The 18,538-nt window shown below is 47.2% G+C and overlaps 1 protein-coding gene across 3 annotated transcripts in view; it reads right to left on the bottom strand.

Annotated features, from left to right (window-relative positions):
- LOC143940393 (catechol O-methyltransferase-like) overlaps positions 1 to 18,538 on the bottom strand; it is a 90,700-nt gene that overhangs the window by 42,288 nt on the left and 29,874 nt on the right. For all 3 annotated transcript variants that reach the window (XM_077461689.1, XM_077461688.1, XM_077461686.1), the window contains exon 3: positions 1,777 to 1,970. In XM_077461689.1, coding sequence (XP_077317815.1) covers positions 1,777 to 1,970 — 194 coding nt within the window. The remainder of the gene's footprint in view (positions 1 to 1,776; positions 1,971 to 18,538) is intronic.

Genomic DNA, 18,538 nt, shown 5'->3' with positions numbered 1-18,538 from the left:
GGCTTTGCTGACCACTGCAGGCGGTAAACCACCTTCTCTACAGCCAGGGGACAAAGTCTGGCTCTCCACCAGGAACATCAAGCTCCCAGTTCCTTTCTGAAGTTTGCCCCAAGATTCATTGGTCCGTACCATATAACCTCAAAACTGAATCCGGTTTGTTTCAAACGCCAGATTCCCAAAAGCCTCAAAATGTCTAACTCCTTCCATATTGCCTTTCTGAAGCCTTTAGGCCTCAATAAGTTCTCTCGTCCTCTCCCTACTATGACCCCGGTCTCCGAGGAGAATTAGTAGTATGAGGTTAGTCAAATTCTGGATTCCCGGTTCTGTAGAGGCATTCATCATTACCTCATACCTCGTGAATTGGAAAGGGTTTGGTCCTGAGGAGAGGTCTTGGATCACTGCATCTGAGGTCTTTGCATCTCGTCTGTTGAAGAGGTTTCATCTGAAGTTTCCCTCTAAGCCTGGGCAGGCCTAGTAAGAGGGGGTACTGTCAAGGATATGCAGTATTGTTTGTCTGTCAGCTTACCTCTTCATGTGTTCATCTTATGAGGCCAGCCACTCTCACCTGGCTGCTTAAGTAATCTCTCCTCAAAGCATGGCTCAACCCCAGCCCACATCAGGGAACTCTATATTAACCTGTGCACTACAAAGCCAGCCCTGCTGATCAATATTGTGCATTTGGCTTCCGTGTGCTACGTCTGATTCCAGTTACCGATCTTGGCTTGTTCTTGACTATCCTTACCCACTTGTTGCTCTGACCTTTGGCTATCTCCTGACTATCCTTTGTTGTCACAGTCTGCCGCTTCCTCTCTACCTCCCTGTAGGCTACCACGAATGATAGCTGGGAGGCCCTAGGGGTCACCACCTGGAGCCAGACTGCAGCTAAATCCATCCCCACCACTAGGGGTCTCTGGTGAACACCTGCTGGTTAGATCCTGTGCCCTGTGAAATCTCATGCTCTAGCTCCCAGTGTCATCCGTCTTGGTACTACAGTGTACCTGCTCTTCTGTATTACCTAGAGCTCCATCTTCAACAGTCAGCTGTATGGTCCAATATTTTGCGATGCACCCTAGGCCCCAACCTGGACTCAGTTGACCTGACACGCAGCCTGTGCTGCTCCATTTACAAGTTATTGTTTGCTGAAATCTTCTGCAGAGACCATCACTTCTGGGGGGTGGCAGTCTCCTGGTTCCCCTGCTACACTCACTGGTCTTCTTGTCAACTTCTAAGTCACTTCTTCGTGTAACGTGTTGATTGGCAGGTGGAACCAATGAGTGCAGACACATCAGTTCCGCAGAATATTTCAACAGACAATTCCTTTTGATTGGAGTGACCTTTAGTGGCACGGGTAGCAGCAAAGATATATCTATTTTCTTTTGTGGCATGGTCTTTGCAGTTTAATACTCCTGACAGGGTCACTGTCCCAAGAGACCCCAAGAGAGTGGGGCATACATCAGCTGTGCAGAAAGACCTATGAGTCCTGAGAAAAACCAAGGAACTGTAAGATTGTTCAGCATCTACCAAATGTTTTAATAGGTTTTTGATCAGCCAATGCTTTCATAACATGGCAACATTTATATATATATATATATATATATATATATATATATATATATATATATATATATATATATATATATATATATATATATATATATATATATATATATATATATATATATATATATATATATATATATATATATATATACACACATAAACTTTTAACAGCAAATTTCCTAAAGTGATCAAGTTATTGTTTTATATAGCATATACCTTGTCCTTCAGTCCAGCAAATTCAATCATCTCCCTTGCCACAGCAGCATGAACTGGGTTCAGCTCAATGGTGATCAGGCGAACATTAGGCTTCAGTAACCGGGCTATGCGAAGAGCAGAATACCCACAGTATGTGCCAAGCTCCAGGACCAGGGATGGGTCAGTTTCTTTGAGCGCTTTATCCAGTATTAGACCTGTTACACAAAAAACAATTTTGTGGTGAATGTGCCTCAGCATTTAAAATAGTAACTTAAAGCTAAGAAACTAAGATGTGATGTGGACAAACGTTAGGATTACATCAAGCTAGTAGAGCCATAGACTGAGTATAGCCTCAAATACAAAATATATGTATTACGTATAACAGTACCATCGTCCCAATTGATAATTGTCAAGAATTGGGAATTCTAAGGATATTGGGGCAGTTGCTGAGGCTGCTCCCTTGATATCCACACCCAAAAATGTTTGTTGAGGGGACTATTGCGGTACTAAATAAATAATTCATAGAAGACTTTGTTATAAAAAATTACAAGTAATTTAATAAGGGCAAAAAAATTAAATCCATCAGAACTTTCATATTGCTAAAATCATATACATCACAATTTAATAAACTACCAATGGGTAGCCCCGTAAGGTTTCTATTGAAGAGGGGTACAGAAACGTTTCCCTCTACCGGTTTCGCGGCGAACCGCTTCTTCAGGAGGATAGTCTACAGAGTAAATAAAAATATTTGCAAATAATCAAATAGCAGCGAATCATATAATGACATAACAGAAGATTTACAGTAATTTAAATAGTGAGGGGGATCAGCTCACCCACAAAAGGAGGAAGCAGTAGATCACAGGACCCATCGGTTTCCTCCCACGGCAGATGCGGGGGATTGTAAAGGACTCTTCAAATTTAAACAGATATATATGGTATGAGAGTTAAAGTGAGATGAGTAGAGCTAGTAGAGCTGGCCATGCGGTTCGTCCGGCGGTCGGTTCGTGGTGAATTTTGCTCTACACGATTCACCAAACCGGACATCTGGTGCTGTTCACGGTGGCCATATTTGTTTACATTGTGAAGAACTTTGACCCATGACACATTCATCATGGGGTACAGGACAGCCATTTGAGACATTTCAGCACATGGACAATTGGACATACCCCCTACCTTATAAATAGACCTGATCTGGAGGCCATTTTACATTCTGTCTTTTGTCAGTGTAGGGACAGGATGCTGTGTGGAGCAGGGACGGTTAGTTTAATCACTAGCTATTACTATTAGGTCCACAAAGGTCCTTTTAAGGACTGGTATAGGTGTACAGTATATAGGGTTGTAATACACTTAGAATATACTTTCTTTCAAGTATATTATGGTGCACTTCTGACTGCTGTGCTGCCGAGTGCTTGCTGACTGATTCTGCAGCTGTCTTTTATCAGTGTAGGGAGGGACAGTGTGGAGCATGTACAGTCTGCAAATCACTAGCTACTAGGTCCACAAAGGTCCTTTTAAGGACTGGTATAGGTGTACAGTATATAGGGTTGTACATGTATAATATACTTTCTTTCAAAAATAGAAAGCATATTATAGTGCACTACATGCAGTGCTGCTGACCGATTCTGCAGCTGTCGTTTCTCAGTGTAGGGAGGGACAGTTTGGTTTTTGGAGCAGGGACAGTATGCAATTCACTAGCTACTAAGGACTATTAAGGACTGGTATAGGTGTACTATTTGGTGTGCAGTATATAGGGGGTGTAATACATGTATAAAATACTTGCAAATATAGAAAGCATAGTATAGTGCATTTCCTCTGTGCAGCATTGTGACTGCTGAGCGGTTCTGCAGCGATACTACAAAGAGTGACAAACGCAATAAAAAAAAATAAAAAATAAAAAAAAAGTATTATAACTGGTGCGATAGACCAGTGGCCCCCAAAAACAACAGATTGAAGCGGGGTGTTATATACCTTCTTCCACATACATACTGCACTTCTCTAGAGACTTTTGTCACAGGGTCATTTAAAAAAATGACAGGCAGAGGAAGAGGCAGGCCCTTCTACAGGGGTGGTAGGGGTAGGGCAGGAGCAACAGACTTGAGCCAAAGTGACTTAATCGCACGCACCTTCTGCAATTTGCCAAAGGACGCACCAGACTTGGTTGAGTGGCTCACTCAGCCTTACTCTTCTGCACCCTCCTCATCCTCTTGATCTGCACCCTCTTCTTCACTCTCTGCTGTGTGTAGGAATGAGCTTCGAGTTCGAGTCGAACTCATGTTCGACTCGAACATTGCCTGTTCAGAGAACAGTGAACAATTTGGGCTGTTCGCAGCAAATTCGAAAAGCCGAAACACCCTATACAAGTCTATGGGAGAAATCTAAAGTGCTAATTTTAAAGGCTAATATGCAAGTTACTGTCCTAAAGTGTTTGGGGACCTGGGTCCTGCCCCAGGGGACATGGATCAATGCAAAAAAAAGTTTTAAAAACGTCCGTTTTTTCAGGAGCAGTGATTTTAATAAGGATTAAAGTGAAACAATAAAAAAGTGTAATATTCCTTTAAATGTCGTACCTGGGGGGTGTCTATAATATGCCTGTGAAGGGGCGCATGTTTCCCGTGCTTAGAACTGTCCCTGCACAAAGTGTCATTTGTGCAGGAAAAAAAGTCTTTTAAAATCGGCTATATTGTCGGCTCCCGTAATACAGAGAACACTCAATGGCAGAGAACACAGGCAGATCAGTGGATAACACCGCTCAATTTGACAGTTGGTAAAGAGGTGTGTGACAATGGTGCCAATTTGCTTAGTGCATTGAAACAGGGCAAAATTACACATGTGCCATGCATGGCACACGTCTTAAACTTGGTCTGGCATCGATTCATTGTCAAAATACCCTGGGGTCCAGGGCATCTTGCGGCAGGCAAGGAAAATCTCGGCCCATGTCAGAAGATCTTACACGGCCATGGCTCGCCTTGCTGACATTCAGCGGCGACACAATCTGCCGGTCAAACGTCTTGTTTGCGATTGCCCGACGTGAAGGAACTCAACCTTCTATATGTTTGATAGGCTGCTCAAGCAGAAACGTACAGTTAACGACTACCTGTACAAACTCTGAGGCAGAACAGATTCTGGGGAGCTTGGTTTTTTTTCACCGTGCCAGTGGCTGCTCATCGATGCATGACTTCTGCGGCCATTTGATGAGATCACCAAACTGGTCAGTCGCAGCCATGGCGCCATCAGTGACATCGTACCTTATGCCTTCTTTATGGAGCATGCATTGTGTCATGTCATTGATCAAGCCATGGAGGAGCAGGAAGATGAGGAAGTCGCAATGCTGGATGAATTCCCAGGGGCGGCTACTCTATCTGAGACAAGTCAACAGGAGTCTGAAGAGGAGTCAGAGGAGGATGGTGCCGGGGCGGATGAGGAGGAGCAAGAAGAGCATGCTTTAAACCTTTCTGGGATCCCTGTTGTGTGTGGATGGGGAGAGGAGAACGAGGAGGACGACGACATTATCCTGGATGATGAGCAGGAGCCAGGCTACCACACCGCTTCCAGTTTAGTGGGGGCGTGGGGCCTTCATGCTCCAGTATTTTAACAGGGACCCCCGTATAAAAAGCATAAAGGTCAAGGACCAGTACTGGATGGCAACGTACTTAGACCCCCGATACAAACACAAAATGGCGGAAATGTTACCACCGTCACAGAGGGCTGTCAGAATGGAGCACTTCCAATGGAGCATTCTGCTTTTGCGTGCGCTGGCAGAGGAGGAATTCCCACTCCCAGAGAGAGTACCAATCCAACAGTGCCTGCAAGAAGAGGGCGGTTTGAAGATGTGTTGGCGACTTCTGATATGAGGTCATTCTTTCAGCCGACCCATCGACAGGTCTCCGGATCCAGCATCAGGGAACGTCTAGACCGACTGGTGTCCGACTACATCGGGTTAATGGCCGATGTGGACGCTCTGAGGAGTGATGAACCCCTGGACTTCTGGGTGGGCAGGCTTGACCTCTGGCCAGAGCTTGCCCAATTTGCAATGGAACTGTTGGATTGCCCCTCGTCCAGTGTCCTGTCGAAAGGACGTTCAGCACAGCAGGGGGGGAGCGTGACCGATAAGCGCACTCGCCTAGCTCACGACAGTGTTGACTACCTCACATTTATAAAAATGAATGAGGCATGGATCGGGGAGGAATTCAACACATGTGAACAGTAGACCATGTATATGCATAAACAATTTATTTAATCTAGCACATGGACCTTTTTTCTACCTTTGGCTCACTTCCTTGTATAAAAAAAGCACACCGTACTATATGCCCGTACCCTCCTGTTTGAAGAGGTGGAGCCGTGTCATATTTTTGGGTCCTGCAGCAAGTTGCTGGTATCAGTGCTCTCTATCTCGGTGCTGGTGTCAGTGCTCTCTATCACGCTGCTGGTTTCAGACAGTGAGGGAGATAGCAGCGGAGAAGCCAATCAGCAGGCAGTGCCAGCACCATGGCTGAGGATCAGCACTGGACTGGCACCTCCGGACCACCGCAGTGGAGCCCTGCATAGGTGGGGGTAAGGGCCGGGCAGAGGGAGGGGCTCAAGCACAGGTTGGCACACTGGCACAGGACTGCGCTGCCCTGACTGTGGCACTGATCATTTCCTGCACCCCCTTTATAGCCTGCCCTGACCTTGCCTCTCCTCCATGGCCCTCATGTGCTCCTGAATTGTCAAAATTTCACAGATAAAAAAAAGAAAGGATGCTTGTCGTTGTCCATCCCAGATTCACTTAATACTTTGTTATTTCAGTGTCTGTGTTGTGGGACTATGTGTGCACAGCTAGTAAGTATTTTGTGGCTGAAAATATGACCTGGAGGTTTTTAAGGTTGACCTGCCATTAAAGTCAATGGGGTCAGAACAACCCTTCAACTACCCCTTGTACGGGAGGGGTCTGGCATTACCCTGTTTCTTGAATTATTACTGGGTGGTGGTTCTGGTGACTATCAAGTGGTGGCTCTCTGAGTGCCCAGCCAACCCTGCATCCTCGTTGGAGGCGGCACTGTTGGGCTCTTATGCAGAATTAAGGAACTTGATCCATAGGGGGCCCCAATCTAACCCCGGAATAACCCTTCCGATGCGCACTACCCTCAAGGTATGGTAATTAGTCAACAGACAGTTGGTGGGCCCAGGGATGTGGGCCCCGATGACCCCCCTTTGGGGAAACTCCCGCTTGCCCTCCATCCGTGATCCAATTGTCTGATTTTCACTCCATCCGTGATCCAATTGTCTGGGCCAGGCATGGAGTCATAACACTAGGGGACATAGTGTCTCAGGGGCAATTACTCTCCTTCGATGCTCTAAAACGCGATCGGGACCTGCCGAACCACATGTTTTTCAGATTTCTGCAGCTGCGGCACGCCTTCCGGTCTAAATTCCCATCCCAGGTGAAACTGGGGGTATCAGCAGTGGAGAACATGCTTGGTTCTACAAGGGGAGGGGGGGGGGGCGCACACTGTGCACATTATATAATACGCTAGCTACACATAACATGACTAGGGTCTCCCATTCAGGGCCGCTGATAGGCCAGTACATCTGGCCCTGCTGTACCGGGCCTGACCAGCAGGGGGGCCCGGGCAACCTAACTGCCAAAAATTGTATGTATTAAAAAAAAAAAAAAAAAGTTCCTCCTCCAGCACACCGCCACCCGTCCCACAACTAACCCGTGCGCAACCGCCCCCCCCCCCCGTGGGTAAAGTTTTTTTTTTTTCCAGTATGTTTTCTACGTATGCGGCTGCCTGTAGTGGGGGGGACTCTTTCTTCTTTTTCGGGCGCGGAGGAATACATCTTCTGCACCCGCTCCGCACATCGCACAACGCACAGCATTAACATCGAAAGGTTATGCTGCGGAGTGATATGCCCAATCCTCTCTCTCTCTCTCTCTACACATGACTAACCAGAAGCAGAGAGAGCAGGGGCCGGGCGATCGAGGTGAGAAGTTGGGGACAAGGTGAGGGGTCTGTGTATTCTTGATCTTGAGGCATAAAAGATAAAATAATTGTTTTGTCGATGTGGTAAAAAGTAAAAAGCAACAAATAAAAAGTGCCATCCGCCCCCAGCAGTGCCATCCGCCCCCAGCAGTGCCATCTGCCCCAGTGCCATCTGCCCCAGTGCCATCCACCCCAGTGCTACCTGCCCCAGTGCCATCCACCCCAGTGCTACCTGCCCCCAGTGCCATCCACCCCAGTGCTACCTGCCCCCAGTGCCACCTGTCGTCAGTGCCACCAGTGCCACATAGTGCCATCTGTCATCAGTGCCACGTATCAGTGCCATTTGTCATCAGTGCCACCTGTCAGTGTCACATGCCATCTGTTGTCAGTGTCACGTGTCATCAATGCCACTTATCAGTGCCATCTGTCATCAGTGTCACGTGTCATCGGTGCCATGTATTAGTGCCATCTGTCATCGGTGGCACGTATTAGTGCCACGTATTAGTGCCATCTGTCATCAGTGCCACGTGTCTTCAGTACCACGTATTAGTGCCACGTATAAGTGCCACGTGTCATCAGTGCCACATATTAGTGCCATCTGTCATCAGTGCCACCTGTCATCAGTGCCACGTATAAGTGTCATAATTGCCACGTATCAGTGCCATCTGTCATCAGTGTCACGTGTCATTGTCCTGGTGCTTCAAAAGTGTAATAAGTAGTCAACAAGTTAGATGTGTAATTTATGTTCCTAGAACACATGATGGCGCTACCTGCATGTTGGGCCTCTCTATGTGGCCAGGCTGTGAAAAAGTCCCACACATGTGCCATTGTAATACTCAGGAGGAGTAGCAGAATTTTTTGGGGGGTGTCATTTGTGGTATACACATGCCATGTGAGAGAAATAACCTATTACAATGACAATTTTGTGGAGAAAAAAAAAAAAAAATGAAAAATCTTAATTTTGCAAAGAATTGTGGGAAAAATGACATCAAAAAACTCACTATGCCTCTTACTAAATACCTTGGAATGTCTACTTTCCAAAAAGGGGTCATTTGGGGGGTATTTTTACTTTCCTGACTTGTTCGGGTCACAAGAAGCGAGATAGGCCACCAGTACATCAGATGTGATCAATTTTGTGCGATTCGCACCACACCTTGTAGACTCTCTAACTTTCACAAAGACCAAATAATATCCACTAATTTGGGTTATTTTTACCAAAGATATGTAGCAGTATAAATTGTGGCCAAAATTTATGAAGAAAAATTAATAATTTGCATAATTCTGTCACAGAAACAAAGAAATATGCGTTTTTTTTCAAAATTTTCGGTCTTTTTTCATTTATAGCGCAAAAAATAAAAACCCCAGAGGTGATCAAATACCACCAAAAGAAATCTCTATTTGTGGGAAAAAAAGGACAAAAAATTCATTTGGGTACAGTGTTGCATGACTGAGTAATTGTCATTCAAAGTGTGAGAGAACCGAAAGCTGAAAATTGGTCTGGGCAGGAAGGGTGTTTAAGTGCCCAGTAAGCAAGTGGTTAATGAATTCTAGCACATGTAAACACAAAAGAATACCCTTTTTTTTTTTTGTTAAATATAAAAGATGTTGCACCGAGTAAATAGATACCAAACATACCATGCTTTAAAACGATGCCCACCTGTGGAATGGCAGAACACTACGGTAAATTTATATTATCCATAGACGGCGCTTTAAAAGCCTTTAGGCTGGGTCCACACCGCTGCGGCAGCGAGAACCGGATGTGATTCGCACCGCACTGCAGTTTCAGTGTTTCAAGGCGGGGTCTGGGGAGGGGCAATGGGTGGGGCCAGGGGTGGGGCTGGAGGAGGGACTAGGGGCGGGGCCAGGGTGGAGCTGAAGGGGGGCCCCGTCAGGTAGGCTGTACGGGGCCCCATGATTTCTATCAGCGGCCCTGCTCCCATTTGTTTGAGCTCTGGCACAGCGACATTCCAGAACTTACTGAGGAGGACTGGGAGGAGGGTATACAGCAATACCTGCCCCTGGTAATATCAGCAAGGGACAATACAATTGAAGTTTCTACACTGGGCATACTTTTCACTGGCATGCCTGGCAAGGATTTACCCTGACCAACTGGCTACCTGCCCTAGATGCAAAATAGATGGTGCTGACTTTTTCCATACAGTGTGGTCTTGCCTGGGGGTGGTGGAATTCTGGAAAGACGTCCTGGCTGATAGTCTCACTCAGCCCAATACTTCTCCTGCTGGGCATTTGCGATTTTCTGGAAATCTCCTGGGGGAAGAAACTGTTTATTTTCTACACCACACTCTACGCGAGGAAAGCAATTTTACTGCAATGGAACCAACCCCTCCCACCCACTAAACAACTGTGGCAGTCCTTGGTAAAACCCGACTCTGCCGCTATACAAATTGACATATCTGGGTAGGAACTGCTCCAAAAAATGTGGGAAGATTTGGGCAGCGTGGGTGGAGGCGAAGCACCAAACCATTGATTAGGCCTGGGGGGGGGGGGGGGGTAGAGGATGGTGGGATCCCTTCCCCGTATCATATATGGATCTTGTACTAATGTAGGAGGTACCGGGAAACATCTGCTATCTGTAATGTAATGACTGGAGAATATACGAACTACTAGGAAAATAACTACGATAAGTATGTACTGAAACTTGGATATTTGTCTGCAGGGTTTCTTTTGTAACCTGTTAATGCATGGTTTGTTTTTGGATCTATAAATAAACTATATGTTAAAAAAAAAAGTCAATGGGGTCCGCCGCGTTTGCGAAACGTCCCATCGGAAGTTCGTCCATCACTACAAGCTAGGCGAGTGGCTTTATTTTACATGTTTAGGTTTAAATCTGTACCTGTGTTTAGAATATAACAATCTCAGGGGCCGATTTAAAATAGAAAGCGATAACCATGTTCCCACATCGTCTTTTAGGACAGCCACCTACAAGAGACCTCGGCTCTTCCCTTCTTAAGAATCACAGCTCAGCCTAGATTTAAAAAGTCATGCTTCCCCACTGACTCCTCAGTTTTTGGCGTTTCCTCCGGCAGGAGACACTACGAGGAACCGTGGCTAGGGAGGGAGGCTGAAGCCTGCATGTCCGGGAAGGAGACAGAGGTCTCTGGGGACTAGTGGCGGTGCGATGCCTCGGAGAGAGGTTAGTTGGCAGCCACGCTGTTTTTCCGTTACCACCCCAGCTTTCCGAAAGTTGTGTCGTGGTATGCTTCGAGGGCCTGCTTTCAGATTCTCAGGAGGAGAAGCTGTCTATCCCCCCGCCCCCTTCCCATTATTGTTTGAAAGCCGCACGGAGCTCACATTGGGTTGTGCAACATCACATCCGGCGTTGAGGGGGGGGGGGGGGGGGTTTGCACTTCTTGATCTGCAGCTTCCGGTTCCAGCCAGGCTGAAGGAGGGCCAGGCTTTGGCTGATGGGGGAGCCAGAAATGTCACACAGGCGGCTGGAGGTGCATGGTGGGAACGTGTCAGAGGCAAGGGCCATCCTGGCATGGCCATCAACCATCATAAGGAGGACCAGGGGGGTTGCGTCCCTTACCCGTCTGTCAACTGCAGCTCCACTCCTCTTGGCGGCCAGAGGGGAGGATACAGATGGAACCCGGGGGCTGGTGGTTCTATATGCTCTCCTGGGGATGGCCCTTACGGGTCTGGCTGCTGGAGGCGGAAGGTCCCAGGGCTCAGAATACCTCACAGAAACAGGGGGCGGGTGGAAAATCCCACAGCCCCAGACTGTGCCTCACTAGCAGTAGTAGGGTACCGTACCCTTTCCTACTGGTCACCCCCTCCGGGGAGGGAAAGGGGGTTGGAGGTTTCCCTTGTTGGTTACATGCAAAAGCCCCGCAGTGATGTCTGTCCCATAAGCTCGGTCACATAGGCGGCATTTGATATACCTGGCACATTGGCTGGGTGGTGTGCACTCATGACCAGAAGGTACACAGAGTCTGCACTATAGGCACTGCAGTGAAAACTTTGCCCGTGTAGGACCAGCAAACCAGCTCACCTTAAATCTTCAGGTTATCCTGGTCAACCCACAAACAGTGAAGAAAAAGAGCTCACATTGAAGGTGTTGCACCTATACTGTGCCTTAAACAATGAGGTCATGAGCAGGGGCGGACTGACAACTCATGGGGCTCCCGAGCAATAGGAGATTATGGGGCCCCCAGGCAATCAGACATTATGGGGCCACACAGTATACACAAACACACACACACAGTATACACAGACATGTTTCTATTGGCTGAGAAGGTACTGGAGATGTGGGGTAGCTATAATCTAAAGCCGCGTACACACGGGCGGACTGTATGGCCAACTTAGTCTGTCGAAACACATTTCAGCGGACAGTCCGCTCGTGTGTGGGCTTCAGCAGACTTTTTCAGCGTTCAGTCTGGCGTACTAAGTATTTTGGAATTTCCGTAATACTGTCCGTCATACTTTGGTTTCAGCGGACAATCCGCTCGTCAGTAGGCTAGTTCGACGGACTAAGAATGGCGCATGCTCAGAAAGGATTTACACGGCGAAAGGTTGCATTGCTTTGTATTGGACTTCCTATTTCTAGTCCCGTCGTACGTGCTGTACACGTCATTGCGCAAGCTTTCGACGGACTGTTTGTGCATCCGTGTGTGGTCAAGTCCATTCATTCGAAGGTATGACGGACTGTCCGTCGGATTGTATGACGGAGTAAGTAGGCCATACAATCCGCCCGTGTGTACGCGACCTAAGGATTTTTAGACCAAAAGTATGTTGGTAAGGGACATTTCAGAGACAGATGTAAAAAAAAACAACTGATTTTTACATACTTTCCCTGGTTTTACTGAGGCTGGCAACCCTGGTAGGACCCCCTAGTGGCACGGGACCCTCGGGCAGTGCCCGAGTGGCCCAATGGTCAATCCGCCCCTGGTCATGAGTTTGAATCCCATCCAAGCTATCATGTTTCACTAGTGTTTTGAGGTTACAGGGTTGCAGGCCGGATGGTGCCTGATGGCCACATCCCCTGTATGCACCCGATATAGGAAACTTAATGGGATCTCTGGTGACAAAGGCCTGAGATCAGGGGGTGGTCCCCTTGGTGGCATCACGGAGGGTTAAAGGCCTTCAGGTGACCAGACCCTAGTAAGATACACAGGTTTCTAAAACACCTGTTAAGAAGTGGGAGAAGGCCTGGATGGTGAATGCAGTAGGCCTCCTCATTACAAAATTTCTCTGAAGGAGGGGGTTGCAGGAGGTCAAGAAAAACACACATGCTCCAAGACCAAGGACAGGGCAGTGGGAAAAGGTGTTCCTGTCCATTAGGTCTGATGGAAGCTGGAGAAGACTAGGGTTCAGTTTCTTGGAAGGCTTCAGTTCAGTACCCTCTGCTCCCACCAGACTCAGTTTTTTTCCACAGATCTAGACTTACCGGCCTAGGCTTGGGAGACGGAGGGGTATTGTTGGATTCCATACTCAAGAGAATGAACTTTGTATCACACAGGCTTAAAGGATCGTGGTTCTCTGTCCTGAGGGCTCGGGGACCCTGGTGGTCTGGCCACTAAGGAATACCTCAAGATTATATTTTATGCTCCACTTATCTGAGACTTAGAGGCATTACAGCAGCTTGACCAGCTTTAGGTCTGCAGTTTCCCAAGTAGGATGAAACTTGACTTCTTGCAGGCCCTCGTGGGACTTTCCTTTGAACTTTGGTTCATGTGTCAATACGGGGTTTCCTTCCTTGTTCTTTGGCAGGGACTAAAGTAAGGTTTAAAATCTCTAGCAGTACCTGGGCAAGATGGCATTAGCTAACTATCGGACAAGCCTATATGTAGGGAGATCTCAAAGAAGCGGATGCTACTCTGCACCAGATTTGTGCAGCGGCAACGGGATTCAGCTCTCCCACCTTTTACCTGACACTAGAGGCTGATCTTGTTGTCAGCAAAGGGATCAGGCTCTTTGGACAGGGCCGCTGATAGAAATCATGGGGCCCCGTACAGCCTACCTGACGGGGCCCCCCCTTCAGCTCCACCCTGGCCCCGCCCCTAGTCCCTCCTCCAGCCCCACCCCTGGCCCCACCCATTGCCCCTCCCCAGACCCCGCCTTGAAACACTGAAACTGCAGTGCGGTGCGAATCACATCCGGTTCTCGCTGCCGCAGCGGTGTGGACCCAGCCTAAAGGCTTTTAAAGCGCCGTCTATGGATAATATAAATTTACCGTAGTGTTCTGCCATTCCACAGGTGGGCATCGTTTTAAAGCATGGTATGTTTGGTATCTATTTACTCGGTGCAACATCTTTTATATTTAACAAAAAAAAAAAAAGGGTATTCTTTTGTGTTTACATGTGCTAGAATTCATTAACCACTTGCTTACTGGGCACTTAAACACCCTTCCTGCCCAGACCAATTTTCAGCTTTCGGTTCTCTCACACTTTGAATGACAATTACTCAGTCATGCAACACTGTACCCAAATGAATTTTTTGTCCTTTTTTTCCCACAAATAGAGATTTCTTTTGGTGGTATTTGATCACCTCTGGGGTTTTTATTTTTTGCGCTATAAATGAAAAAAGACCGAAAATTTTGAAAAAAAACGCATATTTTTTTGTTTCTGTGACAGAATTATGCAAATTATTAATTTTTCTTCATAAATTTTGGCCACAATTTATACTGCTACATATCTTTGGTAAAAATAACCCAAATTAGTGGATATTTGGTCTTTGTGAAAGTTAGAGAGTCTACAAGGTGTGGTGCGAATCGCACAAAATTGATCACATCTGATGTACTGGTGGCCTATCTCGCTTCTTGTGACCCGAACAAGTCAGGAAAGTAAAAATACCCCCCAAATGACCCCTTTTTGGAAAGTAGACATTCCAAGGTATTTAGTAAGAGGCATAGTGAGTTTTTTGATGTCATATTTTTCCCACAATTCTTTGCAAAATTAAGATTTTTCATTTTTTTTTTTTTCTCCACAAAATTGTCATTGTAATAGGTTATTTCTCTCACATGGCATGTGTATACCACAAATGACACCCCCCAAAAAATTCTGCTACTCCTCCTGAGTATTACAATGGCACATGTGTGGGACTTTTTCACAGCCTGGCCACATAGAGAGGCCCAACATGCAGGTAGCGCCATCATGTGTTCTAGGAACATAAATTACACATCTAACTTGTTGACTACTTATTACACTTTTGAAGCACCAGGACAATGACACGTGACACTGATGACAGATGGCACTGATACGTGGCAATGATGACACTTATACGTGGCACTGATGACAGGTGGCACTGATGACAGATGGCACTAATATGTGGCACTGATGACACGTGGCACTTATACGTGGCACTAATACGTGGTACTGAAGACACGTGGCACTGATGACAGATGGCACTAATACGTGGCACTAATACGTGCCACCGATGACAGATGGCACTAATACGTGGCACTAATACGTGCCACCGATGACAGATGGCACTAATACATGGCACCGATGACACGTGACACTGATGACAGATGGCACTGATAAGTGGCATTGATGACACGTGACACTGACAACAGATGGCACGTGACACTGACAGGTGGCACTATGTGGCACTGATGACACGTGACACTGACGACAGGTGGCACTGACAACAGGTGGCACTGGGGTGGATGGCACTGGGGGCAGGTAGCACTGGGGCAGGTAGCACTGGGGTGGATGGCACTGGGGCAGATGGCACTGGGGCAGATGGCACTGGGGCAGATGGCACTGGGGCAGATGGCACTGCTGGGGGCGGATGGCACTGCTGGGGGCGGATGGCACTGCTGGGGGCGGATGGCACTGCTGGGGGCGGATGGCACTGCTGGGGGCGGATGGCACTTTTTATTTGTTGCTTTTTACTTTTTACCACATCGACAAAACAATTATTTTATCTTTTATGCCTCAAGATCAAGAATACACAGACACCTCACCTTGTCCCCAACTTCTCACCTCGATCGCCCGGCCCCTGCTCTCTCTGCTTCTGGTTAGTCATGTGTAGAGAGAGAGAGAGAGAGGATTGGGCATATCACTCCGCAGCATAACCTTTCGATGTTAATGCTGTGCGTTGTGCGATGTGCGGAGCGGGTGCAGACGAAGTATTCCTCCGCGCCCGAAAAAGAAGAAAGAGTCCCCCCCACTACAGGCAGCCGCATACGTAGAAAACATACTGGAAAAAAAAAAAACTGTACCGACGGGGGGGGGGGGGGTTGGGGTTGCGCACGGGTTAGTTGTGGGACGGGTGGCGGTGTGCTGGAGGAGGAACTTTTTTTTTTTTTTTTTAATACATACAATTTTTGGCAGTTAGGTTGCCCGGGCCCCCCTGCTGGTCAGGCCCGGTACAGCAGGGCCAGATGTACTGGCCTATCAGCGGCCCTGTCTTTGGACACAGAGTCCTGTAAGCCGTAGTCCCACCCCAAGGGTAAGTGCTCGCTTATCCCCTCATAGGTGGCTGTCCTGAAAGACGATATGGGGAAATTAGAGCTACTTACTGGTAACGTCTTTTACAGGAGTCTCTCAGGACAGCACCGTGTACCCATGCTGGTTGGTTTCCTTTTGGGTTCCTGATTCAGGAACCATCAAAAAGGTAATTTATGGTGTATATGCCTTTTAAATCTAGGCTGGGCAGTGTTTCCTAAGAAGGGAGGAGGTGAGGTCTCTCATAGGTGGCTGTCCTGAAACACTCCTGGAAAAGACGTTGCCAGTAGGGATGAGCCGAACACCCCCCGGTTCGGTTCGCACCAGAACTTTCGAACGGACCCCAAATTCGAACAAACTTTAGAACCCCATTGAGGTCTATGGGACTCGAACGTTCAAAATTAAAAGTGCTAATTTTAACGGCTAATATGCAAGATACTGTCCTAAAAAGGGTTTGGGGACCTGGCTCCTGCCCCAGGGGACATGGGTCAATGCCTAAAATGTTTTTAAAAATGGCCGTTTTGGCGGGAGCACTGATTTTAATGATGATTAAAGTGAAAAAAAAAAGTGAAATATTCCTTTAAATATGGTGCCTGGGGGGTGTCTGTAGTATGCCTGTGAAGTGCCACGTGTTTCCCGTGTTTAGAACAGTCCCTGCACAAAATGACATTAAACAGAAATAACATCATTGAAAACTGCTTGCGGTTTTAATGTTATATCTGGTCCCTGCAATATGGTTGAAAACCATTGAGAAAAATGGCATGGGTAGCCCTCCCTACCCATTACCAGCCCCTTTGGGTCTTGTACGCATATCAAGGGGAACCCTGTACCCATATTAAAAAAAGGAAATGCGTGTGGCCCCCAGGCCCTATATACTCAGAACAGCAGTATACATGCGGTGCAAACAAGACAGGGACTGTGTAGGTTTGTTGTGTTAAGTTGAATCTGTTTGTAATTTTCAACTGGTACATTTTTAAAGTGTAGCTCCAGTCAAAAAAACTATTTGTAAGCTTTTTGGAAAACATAGGGAAGGGTTATCACCCCTGTATAATTTGTTTTGTCGTACATCTTTTTTCATCTCACTTGCTGTTGTCTCCTTCCGTTTGCAAGTAGGAGATGTTTGTAAGTTGGATGTTTGAAAGTAGGGGCCTGCCCTATATGCTCTGCAGAAATGGCGGAACAAGGTGTTGGTTTTGCCACAACATTGTAAGCCCTCAAAGTGACTCTTGCTGGGCGCTGGAGCGCCCTGCTGTGAACGATTATATCAAGAATTGTAATTACATGCCATTGTTGAACAGTGGTAGAAAAATTTACCTTTGGTGGTTGTGGTGCTGGTGCCACAACACTATAAGTTCTCACAGTTACTCTGGGTGGGCACAGGAACGGGCCCTCCTGTGAAATATTATATCAAGAATTGTAATTACATGTCCCTGTTAAACAGGGGCAGAAAAATTGGGCCGATGGCACTGGTGCTGGTGCCACCACACTGCAACCTCTCCCATATACTCTAGTTTTATTGCAGGAATTAGCCCTGCTGCAAAGCATTGCATCAAAAATTGTACTTAAACGCCCCTGTTAAACAGGGGCAGAAACATTGGGCTGATGGCATCACCCAGAACCAGAAATGTTCTTCCAACATATCAGCGGAGGAGGAAGAGGATAGACAATCAACATAACAGGACAGTCACTCAGCATCAGCATAGGCAGTCTTGAAGGGATGTGATATTTCAAAAAAAATTATTCGGTTACATCAGCTTCAGGTGCTTGGTAGCTGCGGGTGATCCAAGACTGATTCATCTTGATGAAGGTCAGTCGATCAACTGATTCGGTGGACAGGCGCACCCTGTGATCGGTAACAAAGCCACCAGCAGCACTGAAGGTGCGTTCCGAAAGAACGCTGGATGCAGGACAGGCCAGTAGCTCAATTGCATACTGTGCAAGCTCTGGCCAGTGATCCATCCTCAAGACCCAGTAAGCCAGAGGATTTTCGGTGGGAAAGGTGTCCAAGTCTGACCTTGCCCCTAGGTATTCCTGCACCATGTAAATCAGACGCTGGCGATGGTTGCTGGAACCGATCATACCTTGGGGCTGCGGACTAAAAAATTGTCTGAAAGCATGAGTCAGACGGCCACCTTCTCCACTGCTCCTTCTGACCGATGCCTCAGCAACACGTTGTCCAGGACCAGGAGTTTGTAACCTCCCAGTCTCTGGGAACGCGTTGCACAGACCTTTCTGCAAGGCCTCCCGGAGATGTCTCATCCTCTGCTCCCTCTGCGATGGCAAGATAAGGTCGGCAACCTTACCCTTGTACCGTGGATCAAGGAGAGTGGCCAGCCAGTAATGGTCCCTCTCCTTGATCCGAAGAATACGAGGATCCTTCCGCAGGATCAGGGAGGCCATGCAGCGTAG

The sequence above is a fragment of the Lithobates pipiens genome, unplaced genomic scaffold (genome assembly GCF_037356315.1).
Source record: "Lithobates pipiens isolate NorthernLeopardFrog02 unplaced genomic scaffold, aLitPip1_a1.2 Scaffold_3, whole genome shotgun sequence".
Lineage (NCBI taxonomy): Eukaryota > Metazoa > Chordata > Amphibia > Anura > Ranidae > Lithobates > Lithobates pipiens.
The sequence above is the reverse complement of the archived record's forward strand: the minus strand, read 5'-3'. Positions and strand labels throughout refer to the sequence as shown.